Below are 22,574 nucleotides of genomic sequence, written 5' to 3'. Positions count from 1 at the left end.
AACATCATTAGCCTTTTAACAAATGCAAATTAAAGCCACAATGAAATACCACTATACACCTATGAGAATGGCTTAAAAAAAAAAATACACCATCAAGTACTGGCTAGGATACAGAGCAACTCGAACTGTCAGTTATTGCTGATGTTAATGCAAAATGATACAGCCACTCTGAAAAATAGTAGCTGTTTAAAGTTAAACATACACTTAATCATATGATCCAAAAATTCCACTGCTGGTTATTCACCTTTGAGAAAAGAAAACCCGGTCACACAAAAACTGTAGCAGTTTAAAGTTAAACATACACTTAATCATATGATCCAGAAATTCCATTTGTAGGTATTTACCTTAGAGAAATAAAATCTTATGTTCATACAAAAACCTGTACATAAATTTGCAATTACCAAAAAGTGGAAATAACCCAAATGTCCATCAAGAGGTGAATAAAATGGTGTCTCTATACAATGGAATGCTACCCTTAAATCAAGTACCCACCAGAACTTAACAAATATACTAGCAGTTACACACTGATTTTATTTGCAAGGCAGTATAGCAGAGGGACATTCCAGGGCAAAACCCACCCAAACTAAATCTCCCTTTGCCAAATATACTGGAAAACCTGGAAAGACCAAAGGCTTTCAAATCTATTCCTCAGGTCCTTGGGATCCCATAAAAAGGCAGGAAGTGCCTCCTTGCCTCAATAGCAATTGCACAGATTCTATTTTCCATACCAGAATTGCTTGTAACGTTTCTTTTGAAAAGATCTGTATTAGATTCCTCAAACTTGGGAGGCAATGAAAAAAAAAAAAAAGATCTGTATTAGAAAAGAAGGGCCTCCCTGAAGCATGGATGTCATATGCTTGGTTATCTATGTGTAGGACCCTCTGACAAACACCCCAATTTGCTTGAGGAGCAAGGTTTCCTCTGTCAGTAGCTTCACCTGCTTACATGGTGCCTGGCATTTCTAGAACTTGATGTCTTACTGCATGAAATTTTACTGCTTCCAGTGTGGCTGGGGTTCCAAGCCTTCATGCCCCACCTGGTTCTTTGCACCTCTGGACTCCTCTTTTTCAGGCCTACACAAATATCCACCTTCCTCCATACCCAAGGAACCCTGTTCGCTGGTCCTAGCAGTCCTGTCTTTCCCCGTTGGTGTCCTTCAAAGAATAGAAACTAGAGAGAAACCCACCCCACCCCTCAGTGACAATAGTGTGACTAAGTCCAAGTGGGTTTTTGTTTTTGTTTTTTTTTGGAGAGAGAACATGCCAGTGGGGGGGAAATGGGCAGAGGTGGAGGGGGGAGAGAGAGAGAGAAAGAGATTAAGAATCTCAAGCAGGCTCCACGCTCAGCACAGAGCCTGGCAAGGGGCTCAGTCGCACATCTCTGGGATCATGACTTAAGCCAAATTCAAGAGCTGGACACTCAGTTGACTGAGCCACCACAGGTACCCTGGACATCCGTGAATTCTTACCTTACTGGACCTTCCAGCAACATTTGATGGTAACTCATCACTTCCTTTCTCTTAATACACATTCTTCTCTACTTCAAGGACACCCCATTCTCCTGGTTTTCCATATCTGACTCCTTTGTAGGTTTCAACACCTATAGGTCCAAGCTAGTTTTCCTTAAAGCTCAGTCCTCCACTGCCACCTCTTTTCCCTACCCACCGTGATCTCATTCACGCCCACAGCTCCTATTACCACCAACATGCCAGTGCTTTCCATGGCGCTATATCCAGCCCAACCTCTCCTCTAAGGTCCAGGGGTATGCAGCTGCTTACTGACATCTCCACTGGAATGTCTCATTGACGTCTTGACACCTCCATCTAACCCAACATGTTCAGAGCCCAACATGGTTTTCTTGCTCCCAATTAGAGTACCTTTCTTTTGTTCCCAACATCCACAAACCCTAGGCATCCAGTTCCTCAGAAGCTTAGGAGTCATCCCTGACTGTGCCTTTCTCCTTCAATCCCCATATCCAATCCACCACCACCTCCTCTTGATTTTACTTCCAAATATCTCAGATGCATTCATGCGAACCTATGCCCTGTGCAAATCATTCTATATATGGAAGCCAAAGGGATCTCTTAAAAATGCCAGTTTGGTCATGTCATCCCTTTAACACCCTTCAGTGGCTTCCCACCTCTCACAGAACAAAAACTAAAATGTTTAACTGGGATTAGGAGCCCCTTGTCTTGCTCTTGCCCGTTTCTCATCTGTCCCCAACATCCCATTGTTTTCTGCCATGATGATTTCCTCTTCTGATTTCTCAAAATGAGTCATGTTCTCTCCTGCCACTGGGCCTCTGCACCTGCTCTTTGTACAACCATTTTGCCTATTAACACCTATTTGTCTTTCAGATCTCTCCCAGACTATTCAAGAAGCACTCCCCCCCCCCCTTATGTTTTCATGGCAGTATGTATCTTCTCTTTGTAGGAAAGAAGAATATTAAGTATTACCTGGGGGATTATTTAATGTCTGGTTCCTTTCCTAGAATGGAAAGAAGCTCCATGATGGCAGGGAGGGGGTCTCTTCTGTGTGGTCAATTACCTAACACAATGGAAATGGTCAGCATTTAGTGAATGAATGAATGTTGCTCCTTGTAGACTGGTGGTGGTTCCCCAGGAGTATGCATGGTGTGTATTGAAGAACTCCTCCCACAGTTTAAAGTGTCCCAAACAGGGTGGGGGGTGTCTGGCTGGCTCAGTTGGTAGAGCATGTGACTAATGACCTTGAGGTTGAGTTTGAGCCGCAAGTTGGGCATAGAGATTATTTAAGAAAAAAATTTAAAAATAAAAATAAAGTGGGTTGTGGGAGGAGGGATGGGCTAAATGGGTAAGGAGCATTAAGGAATCTACTCCTGAAATCATTGTGGCACTATATGCTAACTTGGATGTAAATTAAAAACTTAAATTAAAATTAAAAAAAAGAAAAGAAAGTGCCCCAAGGCAATGCTGTGATAAAACTGGGTTAGAATCTTCTCATCTATGACCCTACTGGAGTGTAGAAATTATTTTCACCAGAAATGTAATATTTTCTTAAAAAGAATCCATCCACAATCCAAAAAATCTATTAAAACTAATGTACCTCAGAAAAAATCCAATTTTAAAAGCCAACATAAGGCTATGCAAAAGCTATGTGATGAAAATTATACGATTTTACTGGAGGACATAAAAACAACTAAAGGGAGAGATACCATATTTATGATAGGAAGTTAGTACTATAAATATGTCAACTCTTCTCCCAATTATTCTGTAACTTACATACTCTTCCAATTAAAGCCAAACATGTTGCTTTTCTATAGAAATTGACACATTCATCCTAGAATCCAGATTAAAGAGTAAAAGGCCACGAATAGCCAAGCAAATTCTGAAGAGGAAAAAGGGGTATATGTACATATGTGCTAAGGGTAGGAAAGATGCTTATTGGACCAAACCATTCTGATTCTAGCTTGTTCGTATAGGGGAACTTAGTATATGACCAATCTTATTTCAGATCAGTGGGGAAAGGATGACCTAATGATGTTGGAACTAAAAGAAGAAAACCAGAACTCTAACCAACACCATGATCAAAACTAAAATTAAGTCAACTAAAGACTATGTGAAAAAAAATTAGAAGGTAATATGCTTGTCTTTGTGATCTTGGAATAGAAAACGATATTTCAAAGACCCAACACAAAGCATAAGGGAAAGATTGATAAACATGACATTTAAAAACTTTCATACTAGAGGGGCACCTGGGTGGCTCAGTCAGTTGAGCATCCGACTTTTTCTTGCAGTCTGTGAGTTCTAGCCCTGCGTTGGACTCTGTGCTGACAGCTCGGAGCCTGGAGCCTGTTTCAGATTCTGTGTCTCTCTCTCTTTCTGCCCCTCCCCCCACTCATACTCTGTCTCTCTCTCTCTCTCAAAACTAAGCAAACATTAAAATTTCTCTTAAACTTTCATACTAGAAAAGTACACTATAAAAAAGACTAAGGTAGATAGGGAGAAGATATTGGCAAGCCCGTCAAAGTGACAAATATTACTGTGTGGAATATTTAGAGATTCCCTATAAACCAATAAGACAAACCAATAGGAAGAAAAATCACAGGATCTGTAAATCACCAAAAATTTTTATTTTTATGTTAAGGTCACTAGTCATCAGGTAAGGTAAATTAAAATAGTAAAATACTGAATAAAATACCTAGGACCAAACCTAAGCAAGGTAGTGAAAGACCTATACTCTGAAAACTAACAAACACTGATGAAAGAAACTGAAGACAACACAAAGAGATATTCCATGTTCATGCAATAGAAAAATTACTTTTGTTAAAATGTCCATGCTATCCAGGGGTGCCTGGCTGGCTCAGTCAGTGGAGTGTGCAACTCCTGATCTCAGGGTTGTAGGTTTGGGCTCCATGTTGGGTATGGAGATTACTTAAATCTTTTTAAAAAAGCCTTTATCATCCAAAGCAATGTACAGATCCAATGCTGTCCCTATCAAAATACCAGCAACATTTTTCACATAACTACAATAATACTAAAATTTGTACGGAACCACAGAGATCTCAAATAGCCAGAGCAGCCTGGAGAAAGAACAGAGCTGGACATAAAATCCTAGATTTCAAGATCTACTACACAAAGCTATATAGTAAAATAAATGATATAGTACTGACACAAAAACAGACACAGAGATCAATGGAACAGAATAGAGAGCTCAGATATAAACCCACACGTATATGGTCAATTAATTTACAACAAAGGAGGCAAGAATATACAATGAAAAAAAGACATTCTCCTCAGCGAATGGTGCTGAGAAAACTGGACAGCAACATGCAGAAGAATGAAACTGACGAGGCCTTACACCATAAACAAAAATGAACTCAAAACAGATTAAAGACCTCAATGTGAGACATGAAATCATAAAACTACAAGAAAACACAGGCAGTAATCTCTTTGACAGTGGCCTTAGCAACATTTTTTTTGGTATGCCTCCTGAGGCAAGGGAAGAAACAAAAGCAAAATTAAAGTACTGGGACCACACCAAAAAAACCACCTTTTGCACAGTGAAGGAAACCATCAACAAACCATTCTATTTTCCATACCAGAGTTGCATGTAAAGTTTATTTTGAAAAGATTTGTATTAGAAAAGAAGGGCCTCCCTGAAGCATGGATATCATATGCTTGGTTATGTATGTGTCGGGCCCTCTGACAGACACCCCAGGCAAGGATGTGGAGAAAGAGGACTTATTTTGCGCTGCTGGTGGGAATACAAACTGGGTGCAGCCACTTTGTAAAACAGTATGGAGCTTCCTGAAAAAACTAAAAATAGAACTACACTACGACCCAGCAATTTGCACTACTAGGTATTTATCCAAGGGATACAGGTATACTGTTTTGAAGGGACACATGCACCCCAATGTTTATAGCAGCACTATCAGCAATAGCCCAAGTATGGAAGGAGCCCAAATGTCCATCAATGGATAAATGGATAATGAAGATGTGGTGTGTGTGTGTGTGTGTGTGTATAATGGAGTTATGAATATGTGGTATATATATATACAGTGGAGTTATTACTCAGCAACCAAAAAGAATGAAATCTTGCCATTTGCAACTACGTGGATGGAACTGGAGGGTATTATGCTAAGCAAAATTAGAGAAAGACAAATATATGACTTCACTCATATGAGGACTTTAAGAGACAAAACAGATGAACACAAGGGAAGGGAAGCAAAAATAATATAAAAACAGGGGGGACAAAATATAAGAGACTCTTAAATATGGAGAAGAAACGAGGGGTACTGGAGGGGTTGTGGGAGAGGGGATGGGCTAAATGGGTAAGAGGCATTAAGGAATCTACTCCTGAAATCATTGTTGCACTATATGCTAATAAAAAAATAAATTAAAAAAAAAAAAACGGGCAGACATTTTCCTAAATAGACATTTCCTGAATAGACATTTTCCTAAAGACATACAGACACATGAAAAAATGCTCAACATCACTAATCATCAGAAAAATGAAAAACCCACAATGACAAAGCACCTTACACCTGTAAGAATAGCTAGAATCAAAAAGGCAAAAAATGACAAATGCTGGTGAGGAGGTGGAAAGAATGGAATCCTTGTGCCTTGCTGGTTAGAAGGTAAATTGATGCGGCCACTGTGAAAAACAGTATGGAGGTTCCTCAAAAAGACTTAAAAAAGGGGCGCCTGGGTGTCTCAATTAAGCATATGATTCTGGATTTAGGCCCAGGTCATGGTATCACAGTTTCATGGGTTCGAGATCTGCATCAGGCTCTGCACTGACAGCGCAAAGCTGGGCTGCTTGGGATTCTCTCTGCCCCTACCCTGCTCACATTCTGTCTCTCTAAAAATGGATAAACTTAAAAGCAATTTCTTTAAAAAAGAATTATAGTATGATCCAGTTACCACTGGGTATTTACCCAAAGAAACCAAAAACTAATTTGAAGAGATAACATGCACCCCTATGTTTATTGCAACATAATTTATAATAGCCAAGATGGAAGCAGTCCCAACTGTCCATCAATAGATGAGTGGATAAAGAAGATATGGGATGGATATTTTATATATATCCCTATATACACACATATATTTGTATGTACGTGTGTGTGTGTGTGTGTGTGTGTGTGTGTGTGTGTGTGTGTGTATACATTTAGCCACAAAAAAAAGGATGAGATCTAGTCATTTGCAACAACATGGATGGACCTAGAGGGTACTCTGCTAAGTGAAATAAGTCAGATGGAGATAGATGATACCATATGACTTCACTTATATGTGGAGTCTAAAACACAAAACATAAATTAAGAACAAATCCATAAATACAGGGGAACAAACTGCTGCCAGAGTGAGTGAGGAAATGAGGGATGGGCAAATGGGTGAAGGGTTGTGGGAGATACAGGCTTCTAATTATGAAATAAGTTACGGGATGAAAGGCACAGCAGAGAGAATATGGTCAATGGCATTGTAACACTGTTGTATGGGGACAGATGGTAGCTACACTTGGGGTGAGCAAAATGTAATGTATATACTTCTAAAATCACTACTGTACACCTGAGACTGCGTTTTAACTATATTTCAGTTTTTAAAAAACTATATGGTATTAGCATATAAATTAGACACAGAGATTAGTGGGGCAGAATAGAGAACCTAGAAAAACTCACGCTTATATGGTCAATTAATTTATGACAAAGGAGGCAAGAATACACAACGGAGAAAAGACATTCTCTTTGATAAATGGTGCTGGGAACATTGGACAGCTACATGCAGAAGAATGAAACTGATCACTTTCTTACACCATACACAAGAATAAACTCAAAATGGATTAAAAACCTAAAGCCATAAACTACAAGAAAACACAGGCAGTAATCTTTGGCATCAGCCTTAACAACATTTTTCTGGATATTTCTCCTGAGGCAAGAGAAACAAAAGCAAAATTAAACTACTGGGATCACATTAAAAGAAAATGCTTTTGCACAGCAAAGGAAATCATCAACCAAATGGCAAAGCGGCCTACTGAATGGGAGAAGATATTCGCAAGTGACATATCCCAAAAGGGGTTAACACCAAAAAGCTACAAAGAACCCATACAACTCAACACCCCAAAAATAATTAACTCTATTAAAAATGGGCAGAGGACCTAAATAGACATTTGTCCAAAGAAGATGTACAGATGGCCAATGGACAGATAAGAAGATGCTCAACATCACTAATTATCAGGCAAATACAAATGAAAACCACAATGACGTATCACTTTATACCTGTCAATATGGTGATCATCCCCCAAAACAAGAAACAACAAACACTGGCAAAGATGTGAAGAAAACGGAACCCTTGGGGTTCTTGGCTGGCTCAGTGGAGTTGAGAGACTCTTGATCTCAGGGCTGTGAGTTTGAGCTCCACAATGGGTGTGGAGAATGCTTAAAAATCTTTAAAACAAAGAAAATGCAACTCTTGTGCATTGCTGGTGGAAATGCAAACTGGTGCAGCCACTGTGAAAAACAGTATGGAGGTCTTTAAAAAATTAACAATAGAATTACCATATGACACACTACTTCTCCCACTGGGTACTTACCCAAAGAAAACAAAAACACTAATTGAACTATGTTTATTGTGGCATTATTTGCGGTAACCAAGACATGGGAGCAGCCCAAGTGCCCATCCGTAGATGAATGGATAAAGATGATGTGGCACATGTAAAAACACCCCCCCCCCCCGAGACACATGTACTCACGTACACACACGCAGTGGAGCATTACTGAGCCATGAAAAAGAACGAGGTCTTGTTATTTGTGACAACATGGATGGACTCAGTATTACGATAAGTGAAATAAGTCAGATAAAGACAAATACCAGATGATTTCAACTTGCATGTAGAATTAAATAAACAGTCTTAGAGAAGCGCTGGTTGCAGAAGGGGAGGTGGGTGGGGAGGATGGGTGAAAGAGATAAAGGGATTAAGAGGTACAAACTTCCAGTTATAAGTTAGTGGCAGAGATGAAAAATACAGCATAGGGAATACAGTCAGTGACAGCATATTAATGTTATACAGTGACATCTGGTGACTGTACTTATTGTGGTGAGCACTGCACAGTGAATAGAACTACTGAGTCACTATGTTAAAAAGACAGTAAGATGCCACTTCACACCTGTCATAGGTGCTAAAATGTAAGACTGTAGGTTAGGTACTTTTAAAAGAAAGAAAAAATGGAAGTGGTGCAGCACTAATTGTTTATTCCAGTAACAAGGCAGTGGGCCTGGAGGGAGCACTTGGATCCCAACTGCTCAATTCAAGTTGTCCAGGAGGCAGCAGCAGCACAGAGCAGTCCAACACGCGGCCAGGGCTGCCTGACACCCGGTGTCCACATCCATCTTCCTTTCCCGTTCCACCACGTACACTGGGGGCAAGGCAGGGGCAGGGGAGAGAAAGACCTAGTCAGAGGGGACTGCGAGTAGCAGCGTCCTATGCAGGTAGTATTTAGCACAAGCCACGGAGACTCCCACCCTCTCCAGAGGGTCAGAGCCATGCCTGTCTGCTTCCCTGCTCCATCTCTGCTCCAGTGTCTGGCACACGTCAGGCATTCACTAAACGTTTCTTAAACGTGTGAATGAAGGGGACGGCTCAGCAGCTGTCAGACCACTGTGTCCTGATGCCTCCCCTGCCCCAAGCTGACAATGAAACCCAACCCGGCACCTAACTTGAGGCTTGTCCAAAGTGGTCCAGTTTGCAGTGAGCCCTGTTCTCAGCCTGGTGTGGCAGGCACTGGCTGAAAGCTTTATGCATTATCTCATTTAATCCTCACAACGGCTCCAGCATCGTTTCTAATTCTGTGTCACCAGCATCATTTCTAATTCTCAAACACTCAGCAAGTGTGAACTGGCAGAACCTATTTTATTTATTTATTTATTTAAAAAAAATTTTTTTTAACGTTTATTTATTTTTGAGACAGAGAGAGACAGAGCATGAACGGGGGAGGGTCAGAGAAAGAGGGAGACACAGAATCTAAAACAGGCTCCAGGCTCTGAGCTGTCAGCACAGAGCATGTCGCGGGGCTCGAACTCACGGACCGCGAGATCATGACCTGAGCCGAAGTCGGCCGCTTAACGGACTGAGCCACCCAGGTGCCCCTGAGCCACCCAGGCACCCCGGCAGAACCCCTTTTAAAGAGATAGGGGGCAGTGCATATAGTTCTGACTCAGAAAATCCACACTGAGGGTTTTTCCTACAGAAATAATTGTCCCAATGTTCAGATATGGGTATAGTGTGCCTGCTGTATCAAAACCCCAAATTAACAATGACCTTGGTATCAATGGGACACTGATTAGCTAAATCAACACATACTCTAAGACAGAAAACTAACCAGTCTTTAAAAAGAACTAGGTAGGGGTGCCTGGGTGGCTCAATCAGTTGAGCGTCCGACTTCCCCTCAGGTCATGATTTCACAGCTCTTGAGTTCAAGCCCCGCGTCGGGCTCCGTGTTGACAGCTCAGAGTCTGGAGCCTGCTTCGGATTCTGTCTCCTCTCTCTGCCTCTCCCCCGCTCCCACTGTGTCTCTCAAAAATGAGTAAACATTAAAAAAAAAAAAAATTAAAAAGAACTAGGTAGTTCTTCCATGTTGCCAACAAATTAAGCAAGGTACATGGCATGCCTTATTTGATCTGTACGAAGAAAAGGATGCACACATATACACAAATAAGTTTCCAAAAGGATACAAGAAACTTAAAGGTCAGGATGTGGCAAGGGGTAGAGGATTTTACATCTGCATTTTACATTTTCCTTAATCCAGGAAAGTGAGTCTTTGATTCCAAAGCCACACTCAAAGCTTGCTTCTTCTGGACTGTCACTGCCGAGTCCTACTGGCAGGAGGGAGGACCTATCCATTTTCAGCACACCTTGGACCCCTACTAGCCTCTACCACAAGTGTCTGGGGGCAGTGGGTATTGACCACTCCCTGGCTCCCTGGTGGCACCCACCCTAGTCCCAGACTGTCTTCCCCGTGTCACTGTTACTTAGACAGTGCCACCCTCACCCCAACCCTGGCCAAACTCCACCTAACGTGTGCTCCCAGTTATTTTTACTCCTCTCATAACCTGACTTTGCTCCTGTGACCCATAGCCCTCCCTATCAGTGATGTCTTCAGTGCAATTCTGACTCCTCTCAGGCCTTGCTGGCTCTCTCAGGGCAAACCCAGTGAGCAGCATATTCAAATCACTGCTCCCCACTCCCTCCAAGGAGCTCAGAGACCAGAGAGCACCCCCGAAACTGGTACAGTTCCTAAGGCTGAGCCCCGTGCATCAGAAACAGGCCACTGCCAAGGTTCCTCCCTCTCCACCATTACCAGCTGGTGGCATTTCAGAAATCACCAAACCCCAGCCTCTTCTGTTCCTCCATGTTGAGTTTGGGTTTAGGTTTGGGCAGGTGTCAGGAGCCCACCTGAGCCCAGGCCTAGAGAAAGAGGGCACCAAGGGAGAAGGGACAGCCAGTCCCTATGTACACCCCAGAAGATTCCATGATCTTCCAAGGGGCGTCTTCAGGTCCCTTGACAACCCCCACGGCTCCACTCTTTGCTCACTCCTGGAGGTGAACATCATGCTCTTTCTCTTCTGGCTTCCCCAGCAGAGCCCCTCCACCCACCACACCCCTGTCTGTCACACCTCAGCAGTATACCTGTCAGAAACTTCAGTGCCTACCCATCTGACCCTGAAAATAGTGCCCACCTCACCCCTTGGCCCTCTTCTGACACTGGCAACAAGGTCACTGGGCTCGTTCATCTTCCCTTTCCTGGAAACATCCCCTCCACTCTTCTGCTCTGCCTTTGGGGCCTTATAATACCCCAGATTGTTGGGACATGGGATGGACGCCACCTCAGCCAAGGTACCAGTCCACTGCTCCTAGATTCCACCCTCATCATTCCTGTCTTTGTCATCAGACTGACGTCTGTAGAGCCCTGCGTATTCCCACGTGAAGAACACACTGTGGTCCCATTTTACAGAGGAGGGAACTGCTCAAGAGAAGTCTATGTGGTCTGTCCAAAATCAGCTAGAAGGTAGCATTCACATGTCTATTTCCTGACTCTCCTCTCACGCAGAACACACCCACTGTTCTGCACTTACCTGCCCAGCATGTCACTCCTTTGCTCAAGGAGCAAGGTTCCTCCTTCCTATAGCACTTTCTCCTTGGCTATCTGGACTGTTCACAGTCAGACTGCATGGACCCCAGGGGTGTGTATCTGCCCTTGTTCAGCAGCCCTGCTACCTAGCCTGTTGAGGGCCTCAGGTGCCTTGCCTTGCTTCTGCAGACTCAACTGGCCTCACATATCACAGCCCCTTTCAGGAGACCTTTGAATACTGTGTGAGAGGTGGGGCCAGTGCTTCCTCTCTGACTGTGGGGAAGCCACCTCTAGGCACATGCACAGTGTAAAGGGTAGTACTTGAATGACTGATAATCCAAAGAAAATTCTACGTGGTGTTAATTCTACGTGGTGAATTTCCTCTGGGCTTCAAGCACCAAGGCCTGTATTTGGGTGGGTGCAGAACTGTGGTCCCTGGAAAGCTGGGACAGGACAGCTCTGTGGTGAGGAGGCAGGAGCCCACTTAAGGTTGTACACACAGAGCAGAGAGAGGTGCCCTGAACCTCCTGCAACACTCACTGCCGCGGTGGGCAAGCAGTACCACCTGTCCCGTGGACAGACTGCCCAGCACAGACCAGGCCATGCAGGAGCTCGATTTACTCTATGCCCCACCCTCCAACACCCAAAACACAGCCTGCAGAGGGCACTAGCTGTGTTCTCAGAAAAGTTCTGTCCCTGTCTCCCCAGCCTCCTCTCTCACAGCTGGCCTCAGCTGTTCCAACATCTCTTCCCAGGAACCTGAACCTGAGGTTCAGCAAAAGAGTGAGAGAGATTGAGAGTGAGAGTGAGTATGTGTGTATAAGGCAGCAGGGTTCTCAGATTCCAGACATGGGAAGTTCAGAGAGTAGCAGAGAAGGAACCCTTCCCACCTGACACTGTCTCTCCAATTCTGGTCACAATTCCCAAAGACACCCTATTCCAATTTAGTATTAGGCACCACAATTAGGATTTTAGAACAAAGATTTTCATATGACGTTATCCAATTGGATTTAAACTAGGCTCATCTACACATTGGCCACATAACCTTGGGCAGGTGACCATTTCTCTTAGCCTCAGTTTCCTCTGCTGTAAAATAGGACTACATTGACAATCTACACCCCACCGATTGTTGAGAAAATCAGGAGACCAGGCACATTATAAAATACTTAGCACAGTGCCTACCACATTGTAAAGCTTTCGATCAATGTTCCCTGATATTATCACTATTATTCAAGTGACCATGGCCCTGCAGGCAGACCCCTCCCCTGACTTAGTGGGCCTCTTTCAGACAGGTCCACATAGGCAGAGAGAAGGGGGCTCTCACCTGACTCTGGGGAGAAGCATCAGAAAGAAACCAGAGGCCAGGGAGCAGAGTCACAGGCTGTTCTGGGAGCAAAGGACCCTAAGGCCAGCTGGCTCTTCACTGTCTGGAGGACAGGACAGGTCCAGCCCCAGGCAGGCACATGCCCAAAGCCACTCTGAGGGAAGGGGGTGAATGAACAGAGCCAGGCCCCACTTCTAGCAGACCCATGGTGGGAGAACATAAAATGTTGGAGGGGGAAATGCCAGGAGCACAAGGCCCTGCCCTGACCCCAACTCATGTACATACATACACCCCCCCCCCCGCCACACACACACACACACACACACACACACACACACACACACGCACGCACGCACTTTTCTTTTTGCCTCAAACACATGGCATCAGAGCTCAGGATCAGGGGGACATGGTCACATCTTTGGCAAGTATGACCTTGGGAAACTCCGGCAGGGCCCAGAACAGAGCAGCTTCCAAGAGCAGGGGACAGGGAGCTGGGATCCCAAGTCTGGGACAGAAGGACCTGGCCAGCATGGGAACAAACAGGACAACAGCACAGGGCCTGTAATCCAAGGGCCAGAGACACTTGTACCCTGTCAGGGTCATGCCTAGTGACAACCCATCCCCCCGACGGGAGTCCTGGGCACACTGGGCTCTGCGGCCACCCATTCCAGCAGTGAAACCCCACTGTGGGTTTCACAGGCACCTCCAGCCCTCAGGCTGTACAGACAGTGATATCTGTGAATGCAGACAACAGCCCACCTCCAGGATCTGTCTGTGCGCTCCTTGAACCAGCTCTTCCTTCTCTGTCCCTGCCCGAGGAATGGCTTGCCAGAGGAGCATCCCCTTTCCTCCACGTCAGCTCCAGGAATAGCTGCCTGATTCATTACCAGGCCCCTCCCAGGGTTTAGGACGGAGACCTAACTTGAGGTTGGGTTACTGTGTGAACGGCTCTTCTTCCACGCCCCACCCACATCTTTCTGATCCTCTGAGAAGCATCTGATCTGCTCTCTGGCAAACTTGTCCCTTCATCCTCCAGCATCTAAAGCAAAGCCAAATAAAGCAACAGTCAGGAGACTAAAACAATGGCCACAGTACTAAGCATGTATTGATGCCTTCTCTCAACTCATCCCCAGCCCAGACTCCTCTACACTCCCTTCCTTTCTTCTTGATTTAGGCTCCAGGGCGGCTTGCTCTGACTCGGCCCTCCCCTTCACCTCTCATAACCTCAGTGTCCTCACCTGCAAAAAAACAGGGTTGACAGTGCTATCTGTAAGCGAGGCCCCAAAGAGATGAAAATGCATTGACAACAAGATATGGCTTGATCCTCCCCCTCCTGGGCCCTGCAGCCATGTGCCAGAGCAGAGGGTAACAGCCCTAAGAGCAGAAAAGTAGCAGAGAATGTTCTCCTCGTTCTCCTGCTGGGCCAGACGCATGAAGGCCAGCGCAGGGTGGATGGGAACGAGGAGCATGCAGTCTCCATTAACCTGCACCAGCAAAAGCCTCTCAGCCAAGGATAAATGGCTACAGTGCACAGAGACAGGGTACTGGCCCCATTTTATAAGGGCTGCATGGCCCACGGTTTTATCATGTCATGGGCTCAAAGTCCACTGGGGCACTGATTCTTAACGTCCTTAACTATGCAAAAGAGCTGTGGTTGGCTCAAGTGTGGATATGGAGAATTTCTATTAAGAAATTAATAAAGAGAATAACCATATAACCATCAAGAAAAAAATTCACAACCAGCCATCTCTACTTCCTAACTGAACTGATCTGGCAGTCTGGCCTAAAGAAGTCTCATCAAGAGGTAGAGACCCATGCCAGGACCACTGAATCCATCAAAAGCCCATTATCCCCCAGGTGTGTACACCTCACCAGTTGCCAAGGGCTGTTGGACTAGGTTTAAACTGGTACAGGGAAAACCAGTCCTTGTGGCAACCCCAAACGCCAAAGTATTTAGAAAAATATTGTACTCCCCCAAGAAAAAAAATTTACATATAATTCTAATAATGTTAAATGCTGTATAAGATCTGGATGAAATAAAGACAAATAACAAGAACCAGCAGAGATGGGAGAGAATACTGTGCCTCACAAAGCTGCCACGGGTGGAAGAAAAATGGTCTCAACAGCCTCAGTTGTCAGTGGGCTCAGGGTTTCAGGTCCCCAAATGGAGCCAGATCAGAGACAAGGTCAAAAGGCCAGCCCAACTTGGGTCAGGAGGGGCAAAGTCAGAAAGAGCATGCACCCCTAGAGCAAGCCAGCTCTAATAAGGACACTACCAACGTCCACCAGCAAGTGACAAGGGTGCCCCCACAATCACAAAGAAGTGGCCAACTAAGTTGGAGTTGTAATGCGCAGTAGAAGCCTATCAAATATCAAAATGAAGCTTGATGTTACAAGTGGTGCTTAAGTTGGAGTCTAAAATTAGATGGTGAGTAAAGCTAACTTTTGGTCTGTAAGCCTAGCCCTCAGTGGAGAAGGGCAATTTATCAGAAAATGACCTTCAAAGACATCTTGCTGCTTGTGCTTTAAAACTTTGACCCATATGAACTGAAAGCATGAACTTGAACAGGTATTTATGCACCCATGTTTATAAGCAGCATATTCACAAAAGCCAGAAACGGAAGCACCCAAGTGTCCACTGAGGGAGGAATGGATAAACAAAACATGGTTAATACATATGATGGAATAGTATTCAGCCTTAAAAAAAGGAAATTCTAACACATGCTATGACTTGGGCTAACCTTGAGGACATGATGCTAACACATATATGGCAATCACAAAAGGACAAATACTGTATGACTCCACTTACAAGAGATACCTAAAATGGACCGACTTCTAAGGCAGAGAGTAGAATGGTGGTTAGGAGTGGCTGGAGACGGGCTTATTGTTCAACAGGTATAGAGTAAGTTTTCAAGGAGATGAAGTAAGTTTTGGAGATGGATGGTGGTGATAGCTGTACAATACGACTGTATTTAAGGCCAATGAACTGTATATTTAAAAATGGTTAAAAGGATACATTTTATGTTCTGAGTATTTCACCATATACAAAAACCCCTACATTCTTAAAAAAAAAATTTTTTTTTAATGTTTGTTTATTTTGAGAGAGAGAGAACGTGCACGCTGTCAGGGGAGGGGCAAAGAGAGAATCCCAAGAAGGCTCCGCACTGCCAGCACAAGCCTAACACAGGGCTCGAACCCACAAACCACGAGATCATGACCTGAGCTGAAATCAAGCACTGGATGCCCAACCGACTGAGCCACCAGGCACTCCCCGAACCCCTACATTCTTTAATGCTTTTCTTACTCATGAGGACTCCAGGCACCTCGCCGCCCTGGGAAGGAGACACCAAGGCCAAGCTTCGCAGCAGGCAGAACTCCAAACGCGAGCGGTTCAGGAGCACTTACTCCCACAGCAGTTTCCCGCGGTTGGGTAGTGCCCACCGACCCTGGGCCCTCCGGGGCCAGCCTGGACCCGGCCAGCAAGAGGCACATCGTGCTCATAAAAAATCCAAGTCCGCTCTGCCTGCCGTATGTCCACCCGCCTTCCTCCCTCAACACTCCCGCAGACGGCTCCGATTGTGCGGCACCACCAGAGGATGTGGCAAACACTGCTCAGTCTCCCTCCCGCCTCGTGTAGCCTGCCTCTCATTTTTCTGACACAGCCCTGCAGGGGAGTCCAGGAACAAAAGACACCGTACCCGACTCTGGGAGCTCACAGACCACTTGGAAAGAAGAGCCAGAGACCCATCTGAGGAGCCACACAGGGACATGCCACACTGGGTGGGACCAATAATAAACACAACTGGCATTTGGAATCAGGACATATCCTTTCAATGAGCTACAGGGAAAGGCATGTCCATCTTATTAGTGCCCCGTCGTCATGTCTCTTTCTCTTCCACTAATGCAAGAAAATTTAAAGAAACGATGGCTACTGAGTGTCTCATCAAGAAGTGGGCGTCACTTTAGTTCAGACCCGGCTTCTGACTGAGTCATCACAGCCCGACTCTCCTTGCCCCCAAAAGATGGCAGACAAGGTGGTTAATGCACGATCTGCCATTTCATACCCTGCTAAGAAGCTGGAAAGATGCCTGGAACTAGGGAATTGCAGAAACAAAGCAAGGAGAGAGAGATCAGAAAACAGAAACTCCCAATGTCCCTGGCTCTTGAATATGACAATGACTGTTATGACTTTGAAAGCTAAAAAGAAATCAGGAAAATTATTATTTTCCAGGTTTTCAGGCACTGGGTTACAGAAAAAATTGGAGAGGTAGTATACTAAGGGGAGCTGGCTCTTTGGTACTTGTCCAAAAGGGCAGAGATGGCCAAGGAGGTAGCTGCTGGGTTCTACCAATTAGTGTCCAGGCACAGACAGGCACAGGTTGCTCTGTTATCAGCAATGCTTGTCTGACTCACACTGAATGACGGCCTCAGGAGTTTCATTCAAATAGGACTTGCTGCATTTTGTAACAAGGTAAACACTGCCATATCGTTTTTACTGAACACAAAGTGTGTTTTTATCTTAGGTATACAGACCATAACTGGCTTCTACACGCACCAGATTCCTGTGTTACTGATTAACAGTTCTAAGCAGATATATTTATGCAACACACCCCAGGTTGTTTCTTCCCTCCACTGTCTGGATTAATTTTGCAATAGGAAAAGACTTGTGTTTTCAGGTGACTGTACCTCAGTTTCAGGCCCTGGTGAGAACAAGGTGAGTTCTCAGGTCAGGGATAGAACCGATGACCATTCTCAATAAACATGGTGAGGTGATTCAAGGCAGACCTCACTTTATAAGGACTGTCCTGCCTCCCCAACTCCCTGCCCACCATTTCAGAGCAATAATGGTCATCCCTGTAGATCAAGAAAGAACCGTATGGGGTGCCTGGCCTCCACTAAGTCATCCACAACAATCTCTGCTGTTCTGTAACCCCACCACACAGCAACGTCAACCCAAGAGGCAATGACAAAAAGTCCTCACCCACTGTGGTGAATGTGAGGCCACAGAAAGGGAGATAGAGGTGTGGCCTTCCTTGTCTGTAGGGCTGTGACTAGAACGCTGCCAGGCTGGAGACAGGTCTGGGGTTTAGGGAAACAGCTTCCTTCTGTGGTCATCTGATGAGTTCTAGCTTGCTTGTCCAAAGAAGCCTGATAGAAAAAAGTCTCCAACATCATGAGCAACTACCTTTCCACTGAAACCATGAGAGATATGCTAATCCTTGCTAGGAAAACCCTAAAGTGGTAAAATAAGTGGGCTTAGCCTTGGAGGCAGAGTGGCCATGCAGGGAGCCGCCAATGTGTCAGGAATGACAGAAGGCATCTGACCACTCCCCATCCACCGAACAGAGTTCAGCGGCCCAAAGCAGTGTGCTTATTTACAGCACCACCAGTGTGGAGAACAGGAGGCTTCCCAGCAAACTCTGGAGGTCCAGCACACTCAAGCCAGTACAATCATCACTGGCAGGAGGACCCCTCCTCAGGTCACAGCACAAGCAGACCCGAGTGACTGCTCCTGGGCCTAGCAGCTCGCCAAGGAACACTGGAGAGAGGAGGGGTGGGGGCCTTACAGTTGGATATCCTGGGGTCCACTCTGGGTGCCACCTGGAGGGCGTGATCACCTCTCCTGAGCTCAGGCTCCTTGTCTACAAAATGGGGATCATAACAGTACCTATTCCTTCACTGTGTTCTTCAGTAACTTAATGAATTAATCCACATAGGCCAGGGCCTAGTATACAGCAGGTACTCAGTATATGCTAGCTGCTATTATTCCTCCCAAGACAAGAGACCTGAAGGTTGGAAGGCAGGGCTCCCTAATTGCTGAGCACCTGGCAGCAACATGGGCCCAGTGTAAAGCTGGTAGGGAGATCCTACAGTCAGTTTCCACTTTATAGGAGCAACCAAGATCTTTCTGAAGAATAAACACAGGATTCAGAAATGGGGTAAAAGAAGCATCTATTTTCCGTTGGTACTGCCCAAGGCCAACTGCTTGTGGACACCAGGCTGCTGGGCAATAACTGAGAAAGGCAGGGGCAGTGTCTCCTAATGATGTTTGCAAGCACACGGCCTTGGTACTTACCCATCCTTGCCCTTATCAGCAGGATGGAGCTGGTGACCACCCAGAACCCTCTACCACTACCCACCTTCTCCGATGCCTGACCAGGGGAGTGGCCAGGTATTCTTTTTCAACCTCCAGGAGGAACTCTGGTGACCCTTAGCTCCTGATTCCACCTGGATAAAAATACTGAAGACTCCCTAGGGGTGCCTGGGTGGCTCAGTCAGTTAGGCACCTGACTTGGGCTCGTCATGATCTTACTGCTTGTGAGTTCGAGTCCTGTGTCAGGCTCTGTGCTGAAAGCTCAGAGCCTGAAGCCTGCTTCCAGTTCTGTGTCTCCCTCTCTCTCTGCCCCTTTCCCACTCATGCTCTGTCTCTTTCGCTCAAAAATAAACAAACGTTAAAAAGAATTTTTTTTTAATAAAATTAAAAAAAAAACCTACTGAAGACTCCCAATGTCACTTGCAGCTCTATTTTCCTAGCCTAGCCCAAGGCACTCAGGAGTCCTGGCATATAGGAGATATGGAACAAACCAATGAATGAGTGAACAAATGAACCAACAATTTGCCTCACACATTACAGCTTGGCTGGAAAAACCGTTTCCAGCCTGTCTTGCAAGCAAGCTGCAGGTTTGGGCTTAGCTATTCTCTGAAGCAGCAGCAAAGCAGTACTAAGAAAAAATACGAAGGTCCTATCAGTTTTAAGCTCTAAAGGAAGGGGGTCACTCCCTCCTCTATCAGCTCAAACCCTTCAAGAGACCTCATTCAGCCCAAACTTTCTTGTAGTGGCTGAGAGAGCAGTCTCTGGTATGGGAACCAGCACTTTATCCCACAGGGGATTGAGCTGACCAGGGGGAGACCTTGGGAGTCAAGCGAGTAAAGAGAGCTCAGGGTCCAGAGGCTGGTTAGGCTAGGGAGAACGGGCCCCATGGAAGACACCTTCTCCCGAGAGGCCTCTGGAGAGCCTTTACTTCAGACGTACACGCCCAGGGCATCCTGCCCATAGTCTTGAGGAGCTGATAGTTACCTGTGGCTGCCCAAGGGTACTAGGACAGGGCTTTTTTTTTTTGGGGGGGGGGGGTACTGACCCTTCATAAACTATGCATGATACACATCCCACCCAAAAGCAAAAATCCATTTTTACCTATTAAGAACTCAAATACAATCTTGCACTCTCTCTAAAATCCTTCAGGTTGTCCTCCAGACAACCAAATGAAGTCATTTCAAGGGTAAATGGAAAAGCTCAGAGGGAACCAAAACACTACTGAAAAAAAAAGTCTACTGGCCATTTTTCCCCATCTTGCCCTACAGAAAGCACAACTGAAAGGCATTGAGGGGTACCTGGGTGGCTCTGCTGGTTGAGTGTCCGACTTCAGCTCAGATCATGATCTCACGGTTCATGAGTCTAAGTCCTGCATTGGGCTTGCTGCTGTCAACACAGAGCCCGATTCAGGTCTGTCCCCCTCTCTCTGCCCCTCCCCTGCTCTCTCTTTCTCTCTCAAAAATAAACAACATTAAAAAAAATTATAGAAAGGCACTGAAAACATTCCCAGGCTACTCCCAATTTATGGTCTTTAAGCAGGTACGTCCTTGAGAAGAGGGGCAGATGCCTGGAACCCCAAGGAGAAAGCTCTGTCCATATCACCCCGCCCCCGCCAAGTACATCCCTTAAATCCCTAGAAGGAGACTGTGTGCGCCTGCACATGTGGGTGGGGGTGAGGGGGCGTAGAGTGGGGAGAAGGCTCTAGTTTCTTCTCCAAGCTCCAGAAAGCCTCTTAATTCTAAGGGCACCCTGAGGAAGTGTGCCACCTTCCCGTTCAGGATCTCAGCCTGGACACACAAGTCACCTTTGATCAAATGAGGAAAAAGGCCCTGAGCCTCGCGGTGGGAAGAGGAGGGGAACGGTACTGGCCTCTCAAAACCCAAAGAGCTGCAGCCCTGATGGCACACATCAGCAAGCTTCCTGCTGTAAGCTGATGAGCCTTTCCACAAGAGTCCAGAGCAAAGTGCATGTTTCCTGGAAGAGGGGAGCCAGGCAAGTGTGAACAGAAGACCAAGGCAGCCTACAGATACGGTCAGCACCCATTCACTGGTCTGTCTCTGTGGGTCTGTCAGCCGCCCCCAAACTGTCGGCTCAGCTCAAACAGCAGGGGAGCAGGGTCCTCTCCACTGCTGTACCCGCCACAGGCCAGCTCCTGCAGACACAGGTTCACCAGATTCGGGGGGTAGGCTTGCTACACCTGGCATGGTCCATTCAAATAAAACGCAACCCCCTTACCCTCTCTGTGGCTCTGTTTCTTCACCTGAAAATGAGACAATAGAACCCATCTCTTAGAACTGTTAGGAAGAGTATATGATTAACTCTTTGAAAAGCAGTAAGCACAGTGCCAGGCACAAAGTAAATGGACAATAAATTATAGCTGTTACGTTATGAACTAAATAAAAGGCAAAAAGGAAAAGAAAAGCAATCTATGTTAGAGTTTTACACTGTTTTGAGATTTTTCGTAACAACAGTAACTCGTACTGGGGGCACACTACCGTGTGAAGTCAGCAGTGCGAGACTGACGTCTAAAATGGAGCCCTCGATGACAAGTGACCACCACTCCTTAACGTGCATAGTCTACAGGGCCAAGATGCAGCAGATGATATATAGGACCTAAGGAATTGAAAATGAGACTAACATACTAAGTGAATTTCAAAAAGGGCTGCATTAAAAAAAACTTAACACGGCACAAAAGATTCACACCAAAATGTTAACTCCTATCTCTGGGTAGCAAAATTAGGGTATTATTTACTTTCTGTAAGTAAGAGCTATCTCTGTAATTTAAAAAGGTATTTTCAAAACAAGGCCATGTTTCTTTGAGAGAATGGCAATATAACCCAGGAGCAGCAGCTTGCAGTGGGGCAGATGCCTTAGTCGGGGTGTGGGAAAAGCCATTCTCCTGGGCCCCAATCATTGTGGATGTGGTCACCACAACAGTGTTAGCGGCTGTTGGGCTGAGCCCTCATCCAACGATGTGGACACTGAGCCTCATCTTCACTGTTAGCATTTTCATTATAATCATCCTATGCCGTGTCCTGCTTTTTAGAGCACCTCAACTCTGGGGAGCCACAATATAAGCAGAATATAGATTTTCCCCCCTATGGCTAACCACAGTGACCACTGGAAAACAGGCGCTAGGTACGTGCAGGCACGGTGCCACCCGCTGGGGGTGCAGGTAGCACCCTGGAGCCGGCCTCTCCAGCACAGCAAATGCCTGCTACTACTTGGAGGGTATGAATGTTCTAGGGAAAGACTCCTGCCACCGTAGGTGACCCCACGCTCACGGGAAAGTCCCAACACCAGGGTCTTGGCTCCAATCCTAGGGACTGACCGGCTCTGTCCCACCTGCACCTTCCAATTTCCCTAGATGCCTTTTACCCAAAGCAGTCTTCCAGCTTTTTTTTGTCCACCAAACCAATTTTTTCTTGGTTATATCAATGTAACTTTAAAAAGCTTCTGTGAGAGGTGAAGGGAATGTATAGGTCCCATGTGAAGACTAGGTAAAAGGAGTATTAGAGCAGAAAACCGAGGCCACACCCGGGTGGAAAGGGGCAA

At 45.6% G+C, this 22,574-nt stretch overlaps 1 protein-coding gene across 1 annotated transcript in view; it reads right to left on the bottom strand.

The window, feature by feature from the left end:
• Positions 1–8,705: 8,705 nt before the first annotated feature.
• The window catches only part of CYSTM1 (cysteine rich transmembrane module containing 1), a 42,727-nt gene continuing 28,858 nt past the window's right edge, over positions 8,706–22,574 (bottom strand). Inside the window, exon 3 of the mRNA XM_053221917.1 lies at positions 8,706–8,889. Coding sequence (XP_053077892.1) covers positions 8,777–8,889 — 113 coding nt within the window. The 3' untranslated portion in view covers positions 8,706–8,776. The remainder of the gene's footprint in view (positions 8,890–22,574) is intronic.

Source organism: Acinonyx jubatus, chromosome A1, assembly GCF_027475565.1.
Source record: "Acinonyx jubatus isolate Ajub_Pintada_27869175 chromosome A1, VMU_Ajub_asm_v1.0, whole genome shotgun sequence".
Taxonomy (NCBI): domain Eukaryota; kingdom Metazoa; phylum Chordata; class Mammalia; order Carnivora; family Felidae; genus Acinonyx; species Acinonyx jubatus.
The sequence above is the reverse complement of the archived record's forward strand: the minus strand, read 5'-3'. Positions and strand labels throughout refer to the sequence as shown.